The 27,521-nt window shown below is 38.1% G+C and overlaps 1 protein-coding gene across 1 annotated transcript in view; it reads left to right on the top strand.

The window, feature by feature from the left end:
- KDM4C (lysine demethylase 4C) overlaps window positions 1–27,521 on the top strand; it is a gene marked incomplete at its 3' end in the record, with an annotated part of 396,913 nt that overhangs the window by 298,159 nt on the left and 71,233 nt on the right. The window contains exons 15-16 of the mRNA XM_042781719.1: window positions 3,380–3,435; window positions 5,729–5,837. Of these exons, the coding sequence (XP_042637653.1) occupies window positions 3,380–3,435; window positions 5,729–5,837 (165 nt within the window). The remainder of the gene's footprint in view (window positions 1–3,379; window positions 3,436–5,728; window positions 5,838–27,521) is intronic.

Here is a 27,521-nt window from a genome sequence, read left to right as displayed (position 1 = left end):
GACATAGTCAAGGTCATATCTTGGCTCTCATGGACTAGTAATTTTCTTCAGCTTCAGCTTGAGCTCCATATGAGCAATTGATGGTTTTTTCAACAGTCAGCTCGTTGCCTTGCTTTGCTAAAGATATTGGGCTTCTTCATTGCCTCTTTCCACACATGTGGTCAGTCTGATTCCTGTGTATTCCATCTGGTGAGGGCCATGTGTATAGCTGCCATTTATATTGGTGAGAATAGGTATTTGCAGTAAGTAAGTTGTTGGTCTTGCAAAATTCTGTCATGCAACCTCCAGTGTCATTTCTATTACCAAGACCATATTTTCCAAATATTGATTCTTCATTTCCAACTTTCACATTCCGATCATCAGTAATAATCAATTCCTCTTGATTGCATGTTTGGTTAATTTCAGACCATAGAAGTTGGTAAATATCTTCAATTTCTTCATCTTTGGCTTTAGTGGTTGGTGTGTAAATTTAAATAATAGTAGTATTAATTGGTGTTTTTGTAAGTGTATGGATATTATCCTGTCACTGACAGCATTGTACTTCAGGATAGATCTTGAAACATTCTTTTTGATGAGGAATGTGGTGTCATTCCTCTTCAATTTGTCATTCCTGTCATCGTAGGCCATGTGATTGTATCATTCACAATGGCCAATACCAGTCCTTTTCAGCTCACTAATGCCCAGGATAGTGATGCATTCCTATCATTTTTGATAACTTCCAATTTTCCTAATTCATGCTTTGTACATTCCACACTCTGATTATTAATGAATGTTTGCAGCTGTTTCTTCCTATTTTCAGTATGTCCCATCAACAAAGAAAGGTGATACTAAAAGCTTTACCCTATCCACATCATTCAGGTCAACTCCTCTCACAGTTTAGGAAGCTAGAAGTCTGAATTCAAGGCCCTGGCTTTCGGGGAAGGTTTCTCTCTCTGCTGGTCCTGGAAGAAGGCCCTTTTCTCTTTTTAGCTTCTGTTACTCCGTTCTTTGGTGATCTTCATATATTGTGGCATCTGTCTTTCTCCATTTCTGTTTACTCCTCTGCTTCTAATCAGCTCATTTCATATCTCAAAGGTTATTGGCTTAAGACACATTCTACACTGATGGCCTCATTAACATAATAAAGAAAACTCTATTCTCGAGTGGGCTCACATCCACAAGTATAGGGATTAGGATTTATAGCACATATTTTTTTGGGACACAATTCAATCTATAACAGATACATTCAGTTTAATTAATGAAAAATGGAGTAAGTAGGTCTGAAGTGTTTATGGCATGGGATGGCTGTAGGGTGTCCGAGATAGAGATATGCAGTGAAACTGGACAATGCCAAGGCTTGATGATGCTGTGCCATTTTGGGCCTCATTAAGTGATGAGAAATATTTAAAGCAATTCTGGTGGGGTCCAGAGTGACTGCAAGCAAATTATTGCAGTACCTTAGACAAGGTGAAGGGTACTGAGAGCATCAATAAAGATGACAGCAGTGATGTGGAGAGAAGAGGGTGATGTGGGAGGTGGATTGACAGTATTTTCTTGATTAGAGCTAGGATGAGAGGAAGTAAATGTCTTCTAGCATGAACTAAACTGTATGGTTGGTGCCACTGATGGGGAACAGTGGAAACCAGGTTTGGGAAGATGAGATGGGTTCAGTTTTGCAGGAGTTTTTGCGTAGCCCATCAGACATCCGTGTAGAGCTGTCAGCCAAAGACTTCAGGAAGTAAAGTTTGAGTTGTTGACCTTAGAGAGTGCTTGGAATCAGTCATGATCACATGGCCTAGCAAGCTTGAGAAGCATGAGTTAGAAGAGAATTGGGCCGCTTATGGAAATCCTGTTGTCTTTGGAGAGTGGCAAGGAAGCTTCAGAAAGGTTGCTGAATGCAGCCAAGAGGTCAGGCAAACCAAAGAATGGACTTGTCAGTCAGATTTTGTGACATGGCACCACTGGTGATCCTAGAAAAAGCAAGTTTCATATTGTGATGGGTGGGAATCTTTTCAATTCCACTTAAAATCTTGACTCTAAATATTCTCTGTTAGAGAACTTTCCCTCCTCTTGTGCACCATTGGTGAACCTACTCAGGTGCTTCAGGCATCTTCCATGCTGCTTTGCTCTGTTTAACTCTCCTACCTGGCCCTTAGGCTGCTTCTCACTCTTGCTTTCGTTACTCGGTCTAATTCTGTCTCTTCCGCTGCCTCCATTCTGATAACGAGCTGAGGTGATTGTAAACAGCCTTTGACTGAGCTTTTGGTTTCCTTCTTTTTCTCTTTCTCTTACAGATGTGTTACATTCCTAAAAAAAAAAAAAAACCTTAATATTGAGAACTTTTAATAACATGAATTATCCTCATCGCCATCACCATCACCATCACCATCTTCATTCAGTATTTGCATCAAGATATTTTGCTTTTTTATGTTCTTCACCCCCAAAACCAGTTACTCTCAATCTCCCCAAAGGACTCTAGAATATGACTTTGGTTTATGGATGGAGAAAATTTTCCCTTGAGTTTTTATCCCCCTGAGCTGACTTTATAATGGATTTTAGATCCATATATGCTGGGCAGCTCTAGCTACTGGGATCCTTGCATAGTCACCCAGGAAATTTCAAACTGATGAGCAGAGAGATGCTTTGTTGACAACCAAACTATCGGCGATTTTCCTTTGGCTTGACAAATGAGTTATACTTACATGTGGATTTCCCATCCTCATGTTTATATTACTCTCCTCAGAAAAATAAACACTATGAAGTTTGACACTCCATTATTAATAGTAGATATAAGTTAGAGAGATTCCTTATAAAGCTAGGGAAACTGTCAAAATTAGTTAAGGGAGATTAGGGTAAAGAAATTTTATATATACAGCTTGGATGAGGGGAAGAAAACAAACCCAAGATAACCTATAACTATTTTTCAGATGTATTAGTGTAGAAAACTGGGAGCATAATCTTGAAGTTAAAACTAAAAAGAAATTACTCAGGCATTTAATTTAAAAAAATTCTAGGTCAACAGAAGGCTTTCTGCTTTCTGGCCCTGTTTTCTTCTGGACCTTCTCGTATGTGTAGAGTGTAGAACTCCAGTACCTGTCTCTCCAGGCTGCTGTCACAGGCTTTTCCCAGAGATGACAATTTAAGTGACATCAGAACATCAGGACAATGACAGCTCCATCTGGAGACATGCATATTCAGAAATATATTTGGGTGTACCCTCCCCTGCCCACCTCTTATTGTTCCCTTCCTTCTGCACTGCTCAGACATAGAAAGGCCTTCATGTTCTAATTCTGGGTGGTTTTAATTTTAAAATAAGATCATAAAATTTCTAGGCATTTTGAGATATATCATGGCTTTTGTTGTGTGGGTCTAATAATTGTCTGGTATTCTTTTTCCCTAGGAATGCTGTCTCTGCAATTTGAGAGGGGGTGCTCTTAAGCAAACGAAAAACAATAAGTAAGTACTGCATTGATTGTGTTGCATTTCATTGTGTTTCTCCTTCCTAGGGCATTGAACCTCTGGCTGATAATGCATTACTTCCCATCACTATCCACATCATTCCCAAAGCTTTGGTGTCCAGATTTGTGGTTGGGATACTGTATGTGTCTTCAGAGACCATTCTTGACAGTCCTCTCACCTCTGCTGAGTGAGGGGCTTCTAAGTCTTGCTTCTGTTTTAGGTCTTTGACACCATCGAAAATAACCCCTTTTAGTAATGAGGACAGCCAATATCATCCAGGCCCCATTAGAATCCTAGTGTTTAACATGATATTAGAATCCTGTTTATCTAATAAGAACAGAGTATGTCTAAACACAGTGAAATCCGTTATTTCTAGATAAATTAAATCAGTCATTTAAACAGATTAAAACAATCATCAAACATGAAGTCAGACATTAAAATGCAACCAGTTACTTTTAACACCAGTGAATTAACAAGAAAATATGTGTACTTTTACATAGTACTGGGGGACACCAGACTCAAATGGCACAACAAAATACATAAAAATCTTGTTCCACAACGTATATTGATGAGTAGTGACTGGGGTCTTAAAAAAAAAAAAAAAAAAGAAGTATGTGTCCTAAGGAAAAACGGGAGAGAACATTGATTTTTAAGATTCATAGGGTCAGATGAAAAATATGGAGTGTCTCAAAGGAGAGTTGTAGGTGAATATAATTGGAAGGTAATGTGGCTTTTGTGACTGTCATTCAAATATTCTTTTGAGTGAACTTTATTTTTAGTCTCATGACTCAGTTTTAATCTTGAAAGAGTTCTACCATAGGGTGGTTTGAAAGTAGAGAAAATGGGCCATATCTTGCCCAATGGACTATTTTGTTTGATCTACATATGATTTTATAAATTGTATCCAAAGTTTAAAGATTGAGATATTTTGATTTAAAATCCAGCTTTTCATCTTTGCTTGAAAAACAATTGTGCATCTCTACATGGCCATCACCAGTTGAGATGAGAACCTGGCCTAAAGGGGGCAGGACCCCTTAGGTGACCTGCCAGTATACACATACTTGTTTACACCTGCCTTGTCCTGGGGGCAGTGGAGTTGTGATCCCTGGTATGGTGTAACAAATGAATGAGCATAATTATGTATACATGCAAATGAGTTATCATAATTATGCATATATGCATATGTTTCTGATTCTTTACCAGGAAGTGTAAAGGCATTTATCATTTCTTTATTCTTTCCCAGCTGATGTGATTGGCATTACACTAAAAAGTGTTGACTAGTTCCAGCATGCTACACAGCATGTGCAGACTCTGAGATGCTTTAAGTGGGTTACTGGAAAGACAGAGCTGGTCACAAGGTCTCATCCTACCCTTGGGCTAAAACCAAAGGAAACACTACAGCATTATGGTATTCACTTGGATGTGAAAGAATATGCTCTTATAGGTTTGACTCTTAAATTGTCCTCCCTCCCTGTGGTCCTTAAAACCAAGATGGAGTTTTATGGTTTACAAATGAAAAGATATACTTTATTTGAAAAACAGATTATTGGATTTGATAATTCTTTCAAGAGTTTGTCAAACCTCATGAGTCTCTGTATTTATTTGGGACATAATATTTATGAGGGGCTTGATAGTGTCACTGGGGAAGCTGGCAGTTTTCTGCAGCATTTTGGAGTTGACAAGGAGATGTTAGGTTTTAGATGTTGGAATTGAGGGAACAAGTTAAATTTCATTTATCCCTATCTCTGGGTTTCTTTGATTATCTAAGATTACAGGGAAAAACAATTTAATTAAAGATATAATCTGTTTGAAGCCCTTTAAAAGTTTTTTTGCTATGTGAACTTGTTAGCTTTATGACGTTTATATTATGTAAAAAAGCTATATGTTATGCCTAGTGTATACCTATATTAATAGAACTCAACTTTTGTCACATAATGATTAGCATAACTATATTAAGCACCTGTATATTTTGGCAAATGAAATAGGAAACCTATATTTTAGTATTTTGTAGCTCAATATGGAAAAAATATGTGTACATTTAAGAGGATTGAACCATTGGTCTTGACCTACTTCTTCTTGTCAGGGGTAGGCAGGTGTGGTGCTGAGTTTATCCAGGTATCATCTGGGAGGTTTAAGGCTCAAAACCTCCTTTTATCATGAATTTAGGCCTTTGGCTTTCTTTCTTATCTGCGTGTTTTCCGTCTGCGAGAATTGACATCACTAGTTTGAGGCACGAAGGTATGTAAGTTTAGGGGACTTTTGTTGACGTTTCATGTCTCCTTTTCTGTAGGTGGGCCCATGTCATGTGCGCCGTTGCAGTCCCAGAAGTTCGATTCACTAATGTCCCAGAAAGGACACAGATAGATGTAGGCAGAATCCCTTTACAGAGGTTAAAATTGGTGAGTGGCAAAGCTTCTTTTTTACCTCATAAATTAGAGTTTATTTCAAGTTCTGGATTTTTCTATTATCAATATACATGTTCCCAAGGTGATTTTACCCCTAGCTTCATTTTCTTATTCCACCCTTATTTCCCTTTAGCCTAAGTTTACTTACCCATATATATTCTTTTCTGATTATAATATAAGTCCGTGTTTCCTTCCTTAAATTCTGTTTGAAATGAGGCAGAGGATTAATACATTTACTGGATTAATATGAGCTTCAAGCTATAGGATATCTGAGAGATTTGCCAGCAAGGGACCTGGGCTCTCCAACTCTATTTGAGTTGTTTAGTTTTTCTCTCTCCTGCCTCTCTTTCGTTGGTCTTGACTCCACATAATTTATCTAACCTAATTCCATCCTCTTTCCACCACTAAGAGACTTTCAGAGCAATACAAAAGCTTTTATTATTATTACCAAGGGATTTTCTCATGTATGAATAAATATAAGGCATTTCATTTGCCAAACTCTCTGGCCGATTATCTTCTGACCTGGATAGAAAGTTTTATAAAATCTTGTTGCTGGTTCTCTTTGTGTTCCTTATTGAAATGATGGATCTTTAATGTCCTTCACATTGAAGTAAACATGTAGTTCTGTTAAATTATGAGTCAGATCATTAGTTTAGGCCCTTATATTTTATGTTTAATGAGAACTTTCCCTAAAACTCTATGACTTTAAAATACTGGAGTGTTTATTATAGATGGACTTAATTCTCTAGAATGTCTTCAGTCCTTGTCATTTTTAACTCTACATCCTTCTACTGTAGAACACTGCAGACAATGTAGATACGACTGTGACCCACTGGCTGTTGCTTGTTACTAGTCTTACCTACAAATGGGAGCTGGGGAGCTGTTTGGGAGTCCTCTCAGCAACTCAGAATCCAGTCATCTGTCTTTTGTTTTCAGTCAAGCAGATGTGAACACTGTCATTTCTCATTGTAGCTCTATCAGGAGTTTTACTTTGCTAGAAAGTATATGGCCCTTTTGTGGACCTAGTGGTTACTGTTGGCTGGCAGAGGTGGTGGGAGTGGGAAGTTGAGAACATGGTTGTCCAAGTTTTATGAACTAAGATGGAAATGAATGGAGAGTTGCCATGGAAAGGTCACAGTAACTCTTCAGGAGTGGTGAGAGGAGAGTAAAATTATTCAGCTCCTGGACTTACTGGGGAGAGCTTGAAACTTTATACCTTGGCCACAGATTCAGTAATAACAGCAGCAAAGGACAGAATGACTGCAAGGCAGGATGCCCAAAACATGTTGAGTTAGAGAATTCAATGTTTTCTGTGAGAAATACTAACAAATGTATATTTGTTTATTTTTTTCCTGATTATAACAGTAATATGCATTTGTACAAATTCAAACAGAACACTTTGAATTCACTCCCTGAGGGATAACTTGTGTCAGTTGTGTAGTGCCCCTCAGAATGAGTGGTCGATGTGCATGATGCTTCCCTCTAAGGGGCTGTGTGCTGGTGGCTCTTCTTCATGGCTGCTTCCTTCATCATTTAAGGATACTGCTCTCATCCCAAAGGATTTTGGAGAGAATAACAGGATGGTATGGGTTACTGCAACCCCATTCCTAAAGTAGTTGTATCTAGAAATCTGTTGACTGCTTTTGAAAATGGTGAAACTTACCGTTTTCTTCTTTGCAGCCCTGTGCTTCCTCTTATTTGTGCATACTACGCAAGTTTACTTGATAGGCTTCTCTTTTCTGCAGTCTTGACTTCCTGCCTACCTTATTCTTCGCTCATATGGAGGACTGTAAGAATTAGTTACATGTCAGACTGAGTTTATTTCACCAAACTATGTTTACCTTATCTCAACCAACTCTTAATATACATTTTTGAATAAGACACCATTCTTGCCCTCTATCTAGCATTATGGGCAGGATTGCTGAACTTGGGTGGGGTGATTCATTGTCGTGGGGAATGTCCTGTGCATAGTAGGATTCTTAACAGCATTCTTGACAAAACAAACATTTGCTGGATACCCCCTGGGAAACAACAACCACAAGGGGAACACACACATAAAAGAGAACATTTGATTTTTGTCATTTTTATATAGAGAATATCTTGGCTAAAAGAACTGTGTTGGAGACGTAGAGAACAAAACTTCTCACTTGTTTTAAAAAACAATTCTAGAGATTGGGAGGGGGCAAAATTTTGTCTTTGAATCTCTTATTTGTCAATAAAGCAGTACAATAGGGCAGCATATGTGCATATTGGCTACTGTGTAGTTCTTAATCAAATCATCTGATTTAGTATTTTAACATTCATTGCCTGTTGATATAGAAACTAAATAATCAAATCAAATGATGATCAAGTTTTACTAAAGATTAGAATTCTGTGTGAGAGAAAGAAAAAGATAGAGGGGAAAAAAGGAGAGGGAGGGCACATGATAGCCTCTCAGGAAATATTTGTTGAATGAATAAGAAAAAAAAACTCACAAACTCACTGCTGTCAAGTTGAATCCGACTCATACTGACCCCTCCTTGGGTTTCTGAGGTGGTATCACTATGGAAGTAGATTGCCCACTCTTCCTTTCGAGGAGTGGCTGGTAGGTTTAAACTAGCCTGGTTAGCAGTCAAATGCCTTAGGCACTACACCACCAGAGCTCCTACTGAATGAATAAATGGCAGCAAATCATTATTTATGCTTCTGGCTTAAAATAATGTGCCTTTGTTTCTTGTATCTGTATATGGAAGGGTTTGATCAGGCAATACAGAATAATAACTTGTGTGCCTCTTCATGGCTTCTCCTTCTAAAGTTGTTGTTGGGTGCTTTTGGGTTGGTTTTGACTCATAGCAATCCCATGTACAACAGAATGAAACACTACCCAGTCCTGTGTCACCTTCATAATCGTTGCTATTGCTATGCTGGAACCCATTGTTACAGCCACTGTGTCGAGGGTCTTCCTCTTTCACTGACCCTCTGTTTTGCTAAGCATGATGTCCTTTTCCAGAGACTGATCCCTCTTGTTAACAGACGCAAAGTACATGAGATGAAGTCTCACCATCCTTGCTTCTAAGGAACATTCTGGCTGTACTTCCAAGACAGATTTGTTTGTTTTTCTGGCAGTCCATGGTATAGTCAGTATTCTTCACCAATACCATAATTCAAATGCATCAGTGTTTCTTTGGTATTCTTTATTCATTGCCAGCTTTCTTATGTATTTGAGGTGATTGACAACACCATGACTTAGGTCAGGTATTCCTTAGTCTCCATAAATCAAAACCCATTGGCATCTCATTGATTCTGACTCATAACAGCCCTATAGAAGGAGACTACCACATCTTTTCCCATAGATCAGCTAGTGTGTTTGAACAGTCAAGCTTTTGATAAGCAGCTGAACATTTAACTACCATACCACTGGGGCTTCTAGTCATCAAAGTAATGGTGGCAAATTAATAAATTACGTACTGCTGTGCTTACTTATGCATACTATATATCTTTGTGTACTGTATGTAATACTACTATAAATCAAGGTATTCATTTCCTTATTTGCATCAGAGGAGATGTGATTTGATCATAAAGTCTAGCAGGACTTTGTAGATTCTATGAAGCACCCATATGGCACTTGGCCTGACAGCTGAGAGTTCTGATCTTAGACCCTGTGCTCAGTTGGGGAATGAAAACTGGAGTGACCACAGAAAGGGGACTCTGAGCCTCTCCCGAGTACCCACTAGGTGGTGCTGCTGCACCGAATTCTCACATGTTGCCCTTATGCGAATTTCCTTAGCAAGAAGTGACTATGAACCCCGCTTACACTGGCAGAGGGTTGTGTGTTTGTGTGTGTGTGTGTGTGTGTGTGTGTTTTGCATGTTGAGGTGCTCTAGCCCAAAGGATAGCAGCAGTGTGTGAAAGTGCTGCTGCAATACATGCAAAGTATGAATTCCAGGCAGCAATTTTTAGTTCAGTTTTTCATTTAGCCTTATGAAAAAGAGCTACTTCCCCTTGGGGCAAGTTTCTGTTTTTCTGTATAAGTAATATCACTAGTAACAGCTAGTAACTGCAGGAGGCTTAAAGAATTACTGGTGGCAAACATGAACTTAAAAGCTCTTCCAAAGTATGAAAGTTTTAAATTAAAAAAAAAAAAAAAAAAAAAAAACCCAAAACCAAAACACCTCATTATTATTAACAATCTTTCTAGTATACGTCATACTGGAATATATATACAGTATTTGAGTATTTTGGTAATACTGTTATTATTGTTGTTGTTATGTGCCATCGAGTTGGACCTGACTCATAGCGACCCCTCCTTGGGTTTCTGAGGCAGTATCACTACGGAAGTAGATTGCCCCATCTTCCTTCCGAGGAGTGGCTAGTGGGTTTGAGCTGCCAGCCTTCTGGTTAGCAGTCAAGTGCCTTAGGCACTATGCTACCAGATTAGCCTTTTATTTATCCATTGTTTAAAATTGCAGCTTTTGAAAAGCATCTCTACGGATTTTTTTTGTTCAGAAGAATTTTGTGAAGGATGTAGGGGAGAGGGTTTTTTTTATGTTAGCAGACTGTGACAATAAATGGAAAACAGGCCTTTCAGTGGGTTATACTGATCCTAAAATGGTGTGCGTTTCTTGAACCTTTATCTCATATCTACGTTGTTTGATAACCTCACCAGTAGGACCAGCAGTGATGACATGAGGCTCCTTTTCCAGATAGTCTTATTTCTGCAGTTGATAATTTTTACTACTTTAATAATACATTAACAGTTTTTAAACTAAAAAAAAATTAAATATCATTATCTGTAGTAGTTTCTGGCTTTCTTGTCGTCTTCTTTCTTTGACAATACCGAGTTAGTAAAGTAATTGTTGCCCCACTAAAAGTGCTATAATTGCTATCTTTAAGCACGGGTCATCTTGTTATAGGAAAGGAAATGGCTGAAAGTTGCTTGAATGGGGCTTAAAACAAAACAAAATAAACTTGCTACTATAGAGTTGATTCTGACTCATGGGACAGAATAGAGCTGCCCTATACAACAACAACAGAAACAACATAAGGTTTCCAAGGCTGTAATCTTTATTGAAGTGGACTGCCATATCTTTCTCACATTGAATGGTTCGAACTGCCAACTTTCAGTTAGCAGCTGAGTGCTTTAGCCACTGCCCCACTAACGCTTCTTGAACGGGCCTTAGGGTGGGCCTCTTCAAAAGGGAGAACTGTTTTGTCTGTTGGCTTAAGTCATTCTTATGATTACACTTGCAAATTCTGAATTGCTTAGTATATTTCTTACTAACACATTTGGAAATGAATTCCTTTGTTTCTGAATGACTTTTCACTATGAGATAACTTGCCACTGTTATACTGTGGCAAGTCCTGTCATTCCCAACTTCTTTCCCCTGTCTGTTAACACCTTCCACCCAGAGAATACCAGAGAATGCATGTGGTGGACAGAAGAAAGGGGAGGATGCTGTGGACATTTCCTTCCTGGCTTAAAGGGTCTGGCCCACCCTGAGTATGCTCAGCGATAGCCAGTGTAGGGACTTGTTTAAAGTCATGGGTGATGAGTATGCCTAAGGAAAATACAGAGTCGTCCCCACATAGTGCAAATTTGAGAATCTATTCATTGTTTCCTTTTATCTATCTATCTATTTATTATTGTGAGTTGGGTGAAAATTTACAAAGCAAATTCACTTTCCATACAGCAGTTCACATACACTTTGTCTCATGACATTGACTACAAAACACATTAAGTTAAAATGCCATGTTTTAATTTAATTTAATTTATTTTTTGCAATAGAAAAATTCAGATAAACACTAATAGGAAGAAGAATTAAGGACAGGTGTTCAAAGAGAACAAACAGGTAGTCTCTGACATAAGATATATTTGAGTTACAACGAACTACACTCACCATGAACTGCACTTAACGCTGTTCGTGGTTTTTTTTGTTTGTTTGCTTTAATATGTACATTTGATCATCAGAGCTCTGGTAGTGTAGTGCCTAAGGCGTTTGACTGCTAACCAGAAGGCTGGCAGTTCAAACCCACCAGCCACTCCTCGGAAGGAAGGTCGGCCGATCTACTTCCATAGTAATACTGTCTTGGAAACCCAAGGAGGGGTTGGTATGAGTTGGATCCGACTTGATGGCAGTGCGTAATATGTACAACATAAAATATTGCAGTGAGTAATTTGCTAATGTTCACTCGTAAATATTCAAAGATACTGATAATAAAAGGCAATAATAATTTTTTTAAAAGAGATATTTGGTTTATGTGAGAACCAACTTAGCATGGAGTCATTAGAACAGAACCTTGTCATAGTAGAAAACCAGTATAAAACATAATATGAACCTGTATGGTATTGTGTTTTGCAGAGGGTCAGTGAGAAAGGAGGAGACTGTCAGTGAGGTAGACTGACAGGGTAGCTGCAGCAATGGTCTCAAGCACAGCAACGATTGTGAGCATGGCACAGGACTGGGCAGTATTTCATTCTGTTGTGCATAGGGTTGCCGACTCAGTGGCACCTAACAACAACAACATTGTGTATAGTATTATCACCTAGAAAGAAGGAAACAGTATCGATCAGTAAACACAGCAACAGAGTCTTCAGATAATTAATGATTAGATTATGAAATTTAAGGGAACAGTATTTTCAAAACTCATCCAAAGGAGTAGAAAAGGATAAGTTTTTGGTATTTGTCACATAATTTACATTATACTAATTACATTACATTTATAGTAATGTTCATTGCATCATTGGTCACTTCCTGAAGATTAAATTGAAAAAAATGTAGAGATTTTTATAAATAAAACAAACAGCAAGGCAACTAGATTGTAAGATATCTTGGAAAATATCAGCAGACCCTTAATTTCACTATTGATTTGAACATTTCTCCTCTTTGGAGAAGAACTTTTCAAACAGGAGTGCTTTGGGAATTTTGAACTATTAAGTTGTGTGTATCAATGCAAACGGTGTCCCTATTGGTTGATGTCTTTGTAGAGAGCTCAGCATTATTCCTTGAACCTAGATGTGCCTGTCCTCAGGGCTATTGCACTCTGGCTTTGGTTCCCATGTCCCCAGACCTTCCTGTGAGTTTTACATTTGAAATCCTATTTTGGCAACCAAATCGAGGAGAAATGAATTTTAGAATAGTGATATTGCCCCCAGGCATTTGATGACCTCCAATTTCTATTTGACATGTGCACCCAGCACAGGCCCATGCATCCTCCAAATGAAGAACATTCTTTTGAAGAGGAATTTACTCCACAGTGATGACTGAGCTACATGTCTCTCAGTGTCTGGCTGAGACCATGTTATTCTGCTTCGAAGGCTCCATGCACTTTAAAATTTGTACCTGAAGGCAAATAATAGTGAACTTGAAAGCCAAAGATTATAGTTTTGAAAGGTACATCAATCCTGAAAATAGAGTGGTTTCACTGTGGTTTCCATCTGAAGAGTGGAATCAAGGTAAAAAAAAAAAATATATATATATATATATAGATAGATAGATAGGCTCTTGATTTCTTAGAAGAAAGCACCTGTTCTTTTGCTAAAGAGGCTCATGTTATTAGTTGCACTGAATACTCAAATTAGGATTATTGAGCTAGAGGGACGGGGTTGGCCCCATGCTGTAAGATCATTCGTCCTATTTAGTTCTTGTGACAGCAACGTTCATGAGCAGATTTGCTTTCTTTTCTGGGGGAGCCAGGTTTGTAGTTGACAGGCCCTCTGTTGATGCATTTCAGGAAATGTAAAGGCATATTGATTATCTCTCATCACTTTAAAAGAAAAAAGTAGCATGATAAAGGCAATCAAGAAAAGTCATTATAGCTAACATTAGCTCATGACCTGATTTATTCACTTGCTCAGTTATTTTTAAAGACAAAGAGAACTCCCAAGACTATAATAAACATGGACAATAATAAGCAAGTTTATTGGTTAAACATAGTTGAGGAAAAATTTCCCTTGAATAGTGAATAGTAAGCAATATTGCAAATGACATAATGGTGTTATAGTGGCCTGTCATTCAGGCCCCTAGGTGGTATAAGCAGAATGTGATTGACTGCAAACCTAAAGGTTGGCAATTTGAACCCACCTAGTGGCATCATGGGAGAAAAAGGCCTTGTGATCTGCTTCTGTGACCATTCCAGCCAAAAAAACTCTACGGAGGAGTTCTACTCTGCAACACAGAGGGTTACCATGAGTCAGAATTGACTCAGTGGCAATAGGTTTGGTGTTTAGGATTTGTCCTGTTATTTAATAAGGCCAGTATAAAATTTGGTAATATCACGAAGGTAATGTTCTTCAGGATTTCAACATACCCATGTTACTAACTTTGTAAGTGTAGTATAAAAAAAAAATGTACATTAGTAGCTGTATAGCATTTAACTGTCAGAATGAGTTGCTGCAGGAACTAGATTCTATTGCAACCTGTCAAATTTGTATATTGCTGTAATACCAAACCATATAATCTTTTGAATAAAATGGAAAATGTCAGATGGGCATGACTACAAATAATATACTTTCTGAAGGCTGTAGATGTGTATAGGAGAAAATGTGTAAATGCATGAAATGTTATCTTGTTACAATGGATTTTTCGTTATCTGCTGTGAGCAAAAGTGGTGAGGCAAAAGGAAATTGATTGGAGCCTTTAAATTTTCAGTTTTGAACTCATTTTTTCCTAAGGACTAATTTTAAAAATATTATGAGCTAAGTAAGTAAGGCTTTAGATAATTCATGATTAAAGAATACTGTGAGAAAGTAATCTTATTTTTTAGGTTCTGTTCTTAAATCATCCACTTTTTCTGACCTCATCTATGTCCGTAGCAATGACATGATGAGTGAGTGAGCAGGGGTCCAGGTCCAGGTCTCCAATGCTGAGTGGAACACCCTGTCTAAGGCAGCTCCTTGATGGCACTAACCAACTTATATTGCTTCGCTAGATCAACAGTAATTAACAGCACAGAGGTTATAGTTTTAGAAAGGTTCTGTAACTATGAAACAGTGAATTCATTATTCTTTGTTATTCTGGGATGGTGGGGTTCAGGAATTACAGTCACTTTTCTCTGTTTCATATTTTAGTGTATATTAGGCTATTTATTCTCTCAGAAGAGTGTTTTAAGAAACCAACAAAGTTATAAAAGCCTTTTTGTTTAAAGTGAAAACCTACTTTACATTACTTTACTTTAAAACTACTTTACATTACTTGTAATTAATGTAACATGAATCACTGTGGTCCATTTTAGACATGGCTCCACAACTCAGCAATACCATAGATGAACGTGAATTCATGTTTACATACAGACAGCAGTACGTTGTAGCTAACCACACTTTGGATTTCTTGATCTGGGCATTAAAGCTTCTCAACACTCACTCTGTTACTCTCTGGATTGTTTAGTTCTAGGAAGTATCTGTTGCTTTGAGATTGAGGCCTCCACTTACCAGCTGGGTGATCTTGGCTAAGGCAAACATACTATCTCTTTTGTGACCTGTGGGCCATATAATGCCCACCTATATTTTCCACCTCTGGGGTCTAATGAGAAACTTCTGTCTCACTTTTAGTGCATGCTGCAATCTGGTGGGAGCTTGTATAACTATGAATCTGAAAACACAGGCTTCTTCCCACCAACTCCAGTGCCACTGATCCGTCAGGACATATATGTCCCACTAATTGTATCAAAATCCATACTACCTCAAAAAATTATTTTGTTTCACTTAATCAAAAAAATATTCCATACTGAAAACATGGCTTCAACAAAAAATTGAAAGCAGAAACTAATTCATTTTTGAAAGGGTTAACTTCTCTGGACCTCATCTGTAATTTGGGATTATTTTGAGGGAGCCTGGCATATAGATGGCACTCAAGGAATGTTTGCAGTGCTAGGTATTACTGCCATGGTAGTTTTCTTTCCTTATTTTCCTAACTGGGAAGAATTTAGATATATCAGATAGCCTTTGGACATCAAGAGCGTATAGTTTGTAAACTACAGGAGCTCTCTTTTGAAAAGAGTTAATTAAACACAAGTGTTCTGTCATCATCATGAGAAAGGAGGATATAATACACATATCAAGCTTGTATTGCCTTCCCTGGCCATTCTTGCCTCAAGCTGTAAGACAAATAGGTTCCTATTCTGGACAGGTATCGAGAAACATAGCCATGATGACTCATTTTGGGCCTGACCGTTGCATGGTTAAAAGTGGCTCATCAATTTGAGGATGGTTTTGCTAAGAAGTATCAACCTGATGCCTTCATTGCTTTGCATGGTGCAACTGGGAGTCTGCAGAGTTTGGGCCCCTGAGAACTCTTCTCTATTTCTACATTTTCTTTCCACCTTCTTATAGCTGAAATATATTAGATAGCCTCTTAGGAGGCATAGGGCTCTTCTCAAAGCCCAGGATCATCAGTGAGAAGAAGCTAGATTCAACTAGGTTACCTTGGGTGAGTAACTTTGCCCTGGGCCCCAATCTTTCTCATCAGTGTGTGGGGCTGTAGTAGTGCTTCTCAAAGTGTGGTCTGCAGACCCCGTTTTCAAGATGTCTCAAGCCATCATACTCTTAACTATGTTCTTACTCTTAATTTAGTACTGATGACACAAATGCGATAGTGGATGAGTCAAGCCAGTGATATGCTGGTAAACGTGAACAAATGGCTCTTCAGAAAAAAGAGGAAGAAAAACAACAAAACACCCAAGCCCTGATTTGTAGTTTTGCAGATTTCATCGGTGGAAACACTCTCACCTTGGTCAGTTTCAGACTACCAGTGTGATCTCAACTGACTCACAGAATTCCTGAAAGCTTGTCAGTTCCTGGGAGCATGTACATAAACCTGCTACAGCACACCCTGAAAAACTGCTGACACCTTATCCCAAAGCGTTGGCACCAGACTGCCTTGGCCATCATTCTGTTCTTCAGTGCCACAGACTGCAGTTTCGTTTAAGAAGGTGCAAGATGAAGTAGTAAAATTACTAATTTTATTCTGTCAGGACTATCGAGCATCTAGCTTCTTAGTATTACACGTAACAAAATAGGAAGAACTCAAAAAGCTCATGTGCTGCTTTCTGGAGACAGGAGTTGCCTTGAAGGAAAGGACTGTGGTCATAGTTTTGAGGTGTAAGCTGAACTAGCCATCTTCTTTTTTTCATGAAGCACCTTTTTTTACATGAAAGCATGACCAACTGTCACTATTTTGAGTTTGGTATTTGGCAATTATTTTCTGAAAAATGAATGACACCCATAATATGACCTTTCATTTTGTCATTTTAAGATTCAGCTTTCTCAGTTCACACTGTGTCATGTCTTGCTATCTTCCAATTTTTTCTTTACTTTTTCCCTTCTGTTCTCTCCATCATTTGTGTTTATGTTTTGAAAATAATTTCTTTGCTATTTGTAGGGAATTTGTGGAAGAGGTAAAATTAGATTTTTGTGTTCAGGTTTCCCTTTTTTAACCCATAAGTCCCATGAAATAGCTGTTTATGTTGTTGATACAAGGAAACAACGTTACTGACCTTTTTATTTTCTCTACTTTGAGAAGGGATAGACTTTGTTGGGACATTTAGAAATCAAATTTATTTTCCTTCTTATTTTAAAGGTAATAGATACTTATAGTCAAACTTCATGAAATTCTGACTTACATTTTTATATATTATATAATTTTATATAAATATAGGATCTCTGGTGGCATAGTGCCTCAGGCATTTGACTGCTAACCAGAAGACTGGCAATTCAAACCCACCAGCTACTCCTCGGAAGGAAGATGGGGCAATCTACTTTCATAGTGATACTGCCTCAGAAACCCAAGGAGGGGTCGCTATGAGTCAGATCTGACTCAACGGCAGTGAGTTTGGGTTTTTTTTTTTTTTTTGGTTTATAGTTTAATTTCTTGAAGTAATTGTAACCACAATTAAAATTTGCTACCTATCTATTACAAATTTTTAAGGTGTCATAAACTTGGTACCAGCCACTACTCAGAAGGAAGATGGGGCAGTCTACTTCCATAGTGATACTGCCTCGGAAACCCAAGGAGGGGTTGCCATGAGTCGGGTCCGACTCGACGGCACATAACAACAACAACAACAACAAACTTGGTACTGTATGAAAGATAATTTTGGGAATCAGACATTGGAAAGATGTACTAATTACTTGATACTCTGGTTTTAGTAAATTGTAGATTTTAAGTTAAATTGAAATCAAGTAGGAATATTGCTAGAATATGAATGCTGTTTTTGCTATCTCAGCATTGTGACATATAACAGATTGCAGAGGAACTATTTTGACTGTAACCATTGCTTTCAAAGACAAGAGTAAAGAGTAGAGTCAATATCTACATCCAGTGCTGCAGTCTCTTACAGTATAAAACTGTCTATCAGTTGTCTTTTGGCCAATGAAGAAAAAGTTGGTGCAGCAATTTTTGTGGTCTCTAATTTGTTCACTCATTCATTTGTTCAATAAGTAATAATTTTCTTGAATACTTACTGTGTGCTTAGGTACAGAGACACTTGATTTCTGCTTTTATGGGTATTGCAGAATAATGGAAGGAGTCTTCATTGGCTCGAACAGTTAAGCATTCAACTACGAGCTGAAAGGCTGTTGGTTTGAACTACCCAGTGGAACCTCAGAAGGAAGGCCTGGTGATTTCCTTCTGTAAGGTTATAGGCTTGAAAACTCTATGGAGTGGTTTTAGTCTGTACACATGGGGTCTCCATGAGTCGAGATCGACTCAATGGCGACTAACAGCAGAAACAGAATAATGGAAGGTTCTGAAAATTTCACGGGACTTTACAAAGACATGTAACAGTTGTGTTATGGTAAAAATCCTGAATACAGTGAAAGTTCTCACTAAATTTGGAGGCTAGAGGGGAGCAATATGTGGAGTAAAGGAAAACTTGGAAGAAGCAGTGGTCAACAGTACTAAAGTGGAGACCTGAAGGAGGAGGTGAGCTAGTGGGGTAGCTCTTTGGTGGCCTGGAATTTCAGTACAGCTGGAGCATGAGGTACACAGAGAGGTAAGTCTGAGGGGTAAAAGGGGCCCCAGGTTTTCTAGAACTGTGCTGTCGAGTGTGGTGTAGTCACAGGCCAGGTATGCTACTGAGCACTTGGTATGATAGAGGAACTGACTTTTAAATTGTATTTACTTTCACATAAACTAAATTTAAAAACTGGAAGGATAAAAACACACTAAATACAATTTTGTTTGGGTAGGACCACATTTTACATTTCAACCAGCCTTGAAAATTTAGTGTTCAAGTTGAGATGTGTTATAAGTACAAATAAACAACAGATTTCTGTGACTTAGTGTGAAAACAAGAATGCAAAATATCTCATTGATAATTTTTATGTGATTACATGTCAAAATGGTAATATTTTAAATATATTGCCTTAAATACAATAATTAATTTCACCCCCTTTTTAAAATACGATGTCTAGAAAATTAAAAACTGAGTATATGACTAGTGTTGTATTTCTGTTGGACAGTGCTATTCTGGAGGGTTTTGGACTTTATCCAGAATACCATGCGGAACCTTTAATGCCTTTTAAGAAGCATAATAGTGTGAATGTTGTTGTTGTTGTTGTTATGTGCCGTCGAGTCGGCCCCGACTCATAGCGACCCCTCCTTGGGTTTCTGAGGCAGTATCACTACGGAAGTAGGATTGCCCAACCTTCCTTCCGAGGAGTGGCTGGTGGGTTTGAACCGTCAGCCGTCTGGTTAGCAGTCAAGTGCTTTTGCCACTGTGCTACCAGAGCTCCTAGAGTAGTGTTTCTGAAGGGTGCTCTGCCCCTAGTGGAGAAAACATATTTCAGGGAGTAGGTTGCTGTTAGCTGCCATGGGGTCGACCCCGACTCATGGCGACCCTCATGCACAACAGAAGGCAGTATTCCCTGGTGCTGCATCATCCCATGATGTGTTGTGGATTGGACCATTATCAATAGGTTTTCATTTGCTGATTTTCAGAAATAGATCATCAGGCCTTTCTTCCTAATCTGCCACAGTCTTGGGACTAGAAACATAATTAGGTGACAGATGAAGTTAACTAACACATAGGATGGAGAGACGTAAACTGATCAGAGGCAGAACTGGCATCTGGCCAGTGATGGAGGAAGACAGGGAATGAGTCTGGGTTCCACCATACACACCTGAGTGAATGCTCATGCCATGTATTTGGACAAATTTAATTTTAGGTCCTTGTACTCCATTTAAGAAGCCCTAGTGGCACAGTGGTTAAGTGCTTGGCTGCTAACCTCCAGGTCAGCAGTTTGACTCCATCAGCCACTCTGTGGGAGAAAGATGTGGAAGTCTACTTCTCTAAAGATTATAGCCTTGGAAACCCTATGAGGAATTCCTGCTCTGTCCTATAGGGTCATAATCAGTGCAATTAGAGTGGGTTTGCTTTTTGGTTTGGTATTCTGTCTAAGGAGCCCTGGTGGTGCAGTGGTTAAGTACTTAGCTGCTAACTGAAAGGTCAGTGGTTCGAACCCATCTGCTCCTCCAAGGAAGAAAGATGTGTTCCTATAAAGATTTATAGCCCTGGAAACCTCATGGGGCAGATCTACTCTGTCGTATAGGGTCACTATGAGTCCAAATCAACTCGCTGGCAATGTGTCGAGTACACTATCTAGTTGTGGTTCAGGAGGGAGATGTCCTAGGGCTCCAGAACCCCTGTCATGTGAGTACATAGCAATTTAACAGTTGCTACTATATTTATAGGAGCTTATATGTGTGTGTGATGTTCAGTTACTACTGCTGGTCAGTTATTAGGGGGCAGAGAATAGCTGCTCTTTTTCGGGGTGCGTATTTGGTCTCTGGTAATACCGTATTTACCCCTCTATACTCTGTTTAAAGTATCACAGTCAAGTAAGACACTGTTGGTTCTGCAGCTTTTGTTTGTTTTTTCTTAGAGCAAATAAATGAATTAATCTAAAATGAAAACAAAACCAATAGAAAAGAAATAATAGTTTGATGTCCAAAAAGAAGCACAAGAAGTCCAGGGAAAACAAACAAACAAACAAACAACTCACTGCCATTGAGTTGATTTCAACTCATAGTGACGCCCCCTTTGGGTTTCTGAGGTAGTAAATCTTTATGGAAGTAGATTGCCCAGTCTTCCTCCCATGGAGTGGTTGGTGGGTTTGAACTGCCAACCTTCTGGTTAACAGTCAAATGTATTAGGCACTACACTGCCAGAGCTGCAAGAACTCCAGTGTTCTTAAAAAAGGTAAGTATCCTACAGCCCATAAAGCATTGTCTACTATGGATTGCTGTGATTGGGATGGGTTTCAGTGAGTGCCACATGAAAGTTTTCACAAACCTGTGACAAAGGATTCATTTCAGAATGAATTCTAATTTTATTTTCAGTTTAAAATTTTGTTTCACTGATAGTTTTCTGGAACAAAATTGCCTTTATGATAAAATCTTAAATTGTGGATTTTTGCTCTTGGGAGGATAAAATATATTCCAGCTTTCTTTAGAAACAAAATAGTTTGCTTTGATATGGGTATAATTAGAAGGTTACTTTGGAGGATAATACCTTTCATGTAGAAGCTGTTTTTCAAGTGATTATTATGATTAAACAATTGGTTTCACTTGAATTTTATGTATTTCATTAATGTTTTAATCTTTCATTTTATTAACATTCAATCTGTTAAAATGCTTTGTTGATACAAAGGCTTATTAAAATATTTTCCAGTAAAAAAATTAGACTATTCCCTGCGTATAAGGAGCCCTAGTAGTGCAGTAGTTCAGGTGCTCAGCTGATAGATGAAAGGTCAGTGGTTTGAACCTACAAGCCACTCATGGGAGAAAGGTATGGCAATAGTGTTGAAAGTCCTGTGGGGCAATTCTTCTCTGTCCTATAGAGTTGTTATGTGTCGGAATTGACTCAACAGCAGTGGTTTTGGTCGGCAGTAGGTTTCCCTGTCTATGTTCTTTATAAAATTTGTGATATATTAAAAGTTTTATTTATCATGTTACACAAAAAAATATTCTAGAGGGATTTTTCTAATAAATGCCATTTTGGGGAATGTTTATGGCTTCAAATTTTAGGTTATTGTTGCTCATTTAATTTTTATTTTTCATATCTCTAAGAGCTTATATGCATTGGCTAGAGGGTCCAGGTGATTTTGATATATTTCATTGATTCCCCACTTTTCATTACAAATAAAACCTTCAAACTTTTTCCCTCTGAGAGCCATCTGTTGCTCATAATTGAGTGAAAAAGCTCATCAATCAATTTTTAACATTCATTTGTTTTAGATAAGCTAAAAAGAAAATATTGTTGCAAAATCTTCCTTAGCTAGCAGGTGCTTTCCAGTAAAAGGACTCTTGCCATCCTCACTACGGTGTCATTTTAATAGACTAACGAGCTTCCTGACCAAAGCGGATGGAGCTGCCTCTGATTTTTACAGTGATGAATTGACTGTGTCAAATTTTGCAGCCAAGTCTGGTGAAATATTTTACTATGAAAGTTTAATTCTCATTTTTTATTTATGAAAGCGGTGGTAGTGTCACAGTAGCTTATAACGTGCTGGCCATTTGGTCTGATTTATTTCAACGAGTATCATTTGTTGCTGTGTTCAGTGATTGTTGACCCGTACTTAATTCTGAAAACTCTTAAGTGATGTGAAATGTAATAATTCAGTCAATGTTGTATAAAACACACAACAAAACCAACAAATTGTGACACACAGATCTTCCCCATTGTCTTTTCTGAGCATTTGTGTTTTCACAGCCTGTAATTTGATGGTTGCCGATTTGTGGGCAACAGAGCAGTAACAGCTTTCTTTGTTACCATGGGGATCTACTTAGAAGGATTTATCCCCCAGAAAATATATTTCAAATGTAATAAAATCATACTTCACTGCATCAGTTGAGGAGTCCAGCTTGTCCTCATCCTAAAGGTGTTGAGGAAAGTCGAGGAATGGAGAACATTGCTTTCTTTCCTGCATCTATCCACGTGGACATAGAGCTTGCTCTAGTTGACAGGCATGTACAAGTTAGACAGAGTCTCCTCTCTCATGGGGCTTACATTCTGGAGGGATTTAGATAAGAACTTCTAAGGAGGCTACTTGTTCTTTCAGTAGTTTTGGAAAGCAAAGAGAATGGCTAGATTAAGGCATTTTTTTAAGGCATCATTATTATTTTTATAGAGAGATGAAATAAAAGTTTCCATTTCCTAATGTGAGGATATTTATATAGGTAAATAATTTCTAACAAATAAGGTAATCTCCCAAATATCAAAAGTGTGTTATTTTTTTGAGACATTATGAAATTATTTGGAGTTAGTTTTATAAATAACAATAAACATCTGCAAAAAAACATAAAGCTTTAATTTGTTATTGTTGTACTGTTAACGTAGAATTCCAAATTATTCATAGCTTACAACAAAATGAAATATATGAGTCATGAAACATTTTTCTTAATATGTACCATTTGAAATACCACAATATTATAAAGTTCTTTTGTTGTAAAGAATTGAGGAGCTATGTTTTTGTTATTACTTCTTTTATGATACCCAGTAAAAGGCATAAATGCAGTACTATTGCAGAAATTTGCTTTACAATTTCTCTAGGAAGAAGACTTCCAGAGATGACTGTCCCTTTCTTATATTTCTCAAATCAGTTCAAGTTCATAAATATTTTTCCAGTAGTAATGTGAACATTGCAGAATATACTAGCTGGCAGGTCAAATTAGAACTGAGAGGGAGATTAGTGGTCTAAATGTTTCACAAATCAACAAGAAAATTTCACTGTGTCCAGCTCTTAGTGCCATTTCTCTAAGAATCCTTTTTCATAGTTGGAAAACGAAGGAGGCAGTAACATGGAAATACTTCCTTTTCTGGCAGGCCCAGCAGTTAATATATGTACATTTTCAGTCTTCTCAATTTGACAGGGGCAATCACCATTTAATTTCAGAGCTCCATTTATCTTAGTGATAGCCTCAAAATGATAGAGTCCCCATCCTGTCTAAGACAGTCTTCAGTGCTTCTGGCTTCATGCTGATTTGGGGATACCCCCCCCCCCAAGCTGTGACATGTAACACAATGTGCATTCTGCATAGATAAGGCATGACAGCCTTTTAACTTCAGTTTACTGTGCCCTGACAGAGGATGACAGCCCACCTGCATTGGGGAAAGCAAAGAAGCAAGCAAACTGTGCTCATCCTTAATCACATTCTGTTTCACCCCAAGATCACATTCCAAGAAAATGATGGGTTGAGCTTCAAATTCTGGTTATCAGCCTGAAGCACATGAGGCACAGGGCAGCTCCCAGGTGGGCAAGATAAATTGTGCCATTGAACTTGGACTTGTCTGTTTGAGGTTAGAATTTGAATGTATAGATCAAACAGACTCTGGTCCTTATTTTAAATGTCATTTCCAAAGAGCCATTGTTTTAATTATAAAAGTAACATGTATTTGTCACCAAAATTAAAAAAGATCCAACAGTATGAAATGCAGTCATTGCTGTGAATATAATGGAGAATTGACTCTTGACTTTTGCTGTTGAGGAAACAGTCTGGAAGGAGACTGCATTTTACCAAACTGTGTTATAATTAAGGGTGTGCCTAAATACCATACCATGGCTCTGTCATACTCAGACATATGTACATAAATATGGTTTATAAAATCATTAACTTTTTCTTAAGAGTAGTTTTTTTGTTTTTAATTATTAGACATTATTTTTAGAGGAGTTTTAGGTTTACATAATAACTGAGCAACAAATATTAAGTTCCCATATATACCTCCCCACACACATATATTTCCTTTATTATTAACATCTTATATTATCATGGTACATTTATTACAATTGCTGAACCAATAGCAATGCATTGTTTTTAATGAAATCCCAGTTTACATTAGGGTTCATTCTTTGTGTTCTACAGTAAGGCCTATGGGTTTTGGCAAAGGCATAATGTCATGCATCCACTATTACAGTTTCATACAGAATAGTTTCATTGCACTAAAATTTCCCTGGGCTCCATTTTTTCATCCCCCTACCCTACCCTGAGCGCCTAGCAACCACTGGTACTTTTTTCCTCTCTCTAGTTTTCCTCTTTTTGCCTTTTCCATAATTCTACTCCCTCACCCCCATATTTTTGTGTGTGGCTATGATGGTGGAAGCTTTGACACTGGTATTTCAAATACCCCAAGTGTTACCTGTGGTGAACAGATTCCAGTCTAAGACAAATGAGGAGGAAAGGCCTGGAGAACTACTTCCAAAAATTAGGCAATGAAAGCCTTATGGATCACAACAGAACGTTGCCCAACTCCCTTGCTTTGGATGTGCCATCTGGAGGGATTATTTGCTGGAGGAGGATTCCATATTTGGTGAAGAAGAGGACCAATGTGGGTGAGGGAGACCCTTGGTAAGATGAATTGTCACATTAGCTGCAGTGATGGACTTGAGCATGCTGGCAATTGTGAGGCTATTGTAGGACCAGGTAAGCTTTCATTCTATTGTCCATAATGTTGCTATGAGTTGGAGTTGACTTGACAGCAGCAACTATCTGTCTATCTGTCTGTCTATGTCTCTATGTCTATTTGTCTATGTATGAACAATCTGACAATTTAAATGAAATGGAAACAAAATACCAAAGACCACCTGAGAAGAAATAAGTCATCTGAATAATTCTGTATCTAGCAATGAAATTGACTTTGTAATTTAAACCTCCTATAAATAAAACTCTAGGCCAAGATGGCTTCAATGGCATATTCTAGTAAATGTTAAAGGAAAAATTATAAAAAGTGTATCCATACTCTTGCAATAAATAGAATTAGAGAGAACACTCATTGTACATGGATGGTATTACTATGATGCGGTTACCTAGTGCTGCCCTGACAAGAATATACCACAAATGGGATGAGTGGAACAAACAGGAGTTTATTCTCTTACAGTTTGGAGGCTTTAAGTCTGAGTTCAAAGTGCCAGACTCTAGGGGCTGTGTGAAAGTCCTTTAATGTTGGGCTTCAGGTCTGTCTCTTGCTCCCAGCCCACTGAAGCTAGAGGCATCTCTTCACTCAGGCAACTACTGGCTGCTAAGCCCAAGATCGACAAATAAAATGGCACAATCCTGATGTTACCAAAGCACATGGTAGGCCATTAATTCATGTCAGGTGAAAGTCCCAAGGTTGGCAGAGCATGGGAGGCTGCTGAACAAAAACATGGCTAAATGAAGGGTTCAAGTGTGCCATAAGCTAGGGACCATTCCCAAAGCTGTTTCTTATATACGGGAAGCAGACCATAACCCTAACACAGCTGCTCAGCTGTTTCTGGTAGGTCCCACCATGGAATTGATTGCCAGTCTCATTATGGGGTATAACTACCACCAGCTGCCCAGCCACTCAACCAGGCCCAGCCAAGTTGACATACAAACTTAACCACCACACTGAGCGAAGATATAAGAAAGGAAAAATACAGACGAGTATCCCTCATGAGTATAGATGTAAAAATCCTTAATAAAACATTAACAAACAGAAACTGGCTGCTGGCTGTCACTGCTGTCAAGTTGAATCTGACTCATAGCAATCCCTCCTTGTGTTTCTGAGGCGGTATCACTACAGAAGTAGATTGGCCAACCTTTCTTCCGAGGAGTGGCTGGTGGGTTTGAACTGCTAGCTTTCTGGTTAGCAGTCAAATGCCTTAGGCACTATGCCACCAGCACTCCCACAAACAGAAACAGCAATATATAAAAAAGATTTAAGAGGTGTTACCCAGGAAACAAAAGACAGTTTCATTTTTTTTAAATCAATCAATGGAATTCACCCTATGAGCAGACTAAAGCAAAACCATATATTAAAAGCATTTAATAAAATTCAACATCTCTTCCTGATAGAAATTCATAGCAAACCAGGATTAGAAGGGTACTTTCTTAATCTGATAAAGGACCTTTACAAAAAAGCTATAACTGACATTGTATTTATCGGTGATATACTGAATTCTTTCCCTCTGAGTGGAAACAAACAGATTTCTACTCTCATTCTATTGAATGGAGGTCTTAGCCAGTACAATAAGGCATGAAAAACAAATAGACATCATACCCGTTGGAAGAGGATTATTTATGTAAATCTCAGAGATTCTACAAATTAGTTAATAAATCCAATAAGTGAGTTTATCAATGTTTCAAGATATGTATAATGTGAAACCATTGCATCTCTATGTATCTTATTACATTGTTACATTATAAAGTATGTTCATTTTAATCCTTGATCTCTATGTACTAACAATGAAAAATTTGGAACTAAAAGTAGAAAACATCACCACTTCCAGTAGTGCTCAAAAACATAAAGCACTTCAGAAGTCTAAAAACATAAATGCAAAAATCTGTATGTTGAAAATTATAAAATACTAATGACTGAAATAAAAGAACACCCAAATAAATAGAGAGATACATGGAAGACAAACTATTGTTAAAATATTACACAGAAACCTGTTGATGGATGATTATAGTGGTTTTATTCATAATCACCAAAAGCTCAATGATTTTCACCTCGTGAATGAGTTAACCATCAATGGCACTTCCACACAAAGGAAGACTTCTCAGTACTGAAAAGTACTAGACTCTTGACAGTGCAGCAGCCTGGGTGACTCTCACATGCATTTTTATGCTGAGTGAAAGAAGCCAGAGTCATACTATAGGATTCCATTTATATTGTTGTTGTTATGTGCCGTCGAGTCGGCCCCGACTCATAGCGACCCCTCCTTGGGTTTCCGAGGCAGTATCACTA

The sequence above is a fragment of the Orycteropus afer genome, unplaced genomic scaffold (assembly GCF_000298275.1).
Source record: "Orycteropus afer afer isolate SDZICR_OR568_19922 unplaced genomic scaffold, OryAfe1.0 scaffold00156, whole genome shotgun sequence".
NCBI classification, from domain to species: domain Eukaryota; kingdom Metazoa; phylum Chordata; class Mammalia; order Tubulidentata; family Orycteropodidae; genus Orycteropus; species Orycteropus afer.
Note: the sequence above shows the minus strand (reverse complement) of the source record. Positions and strands in the feature narration are given on the sequence as shown.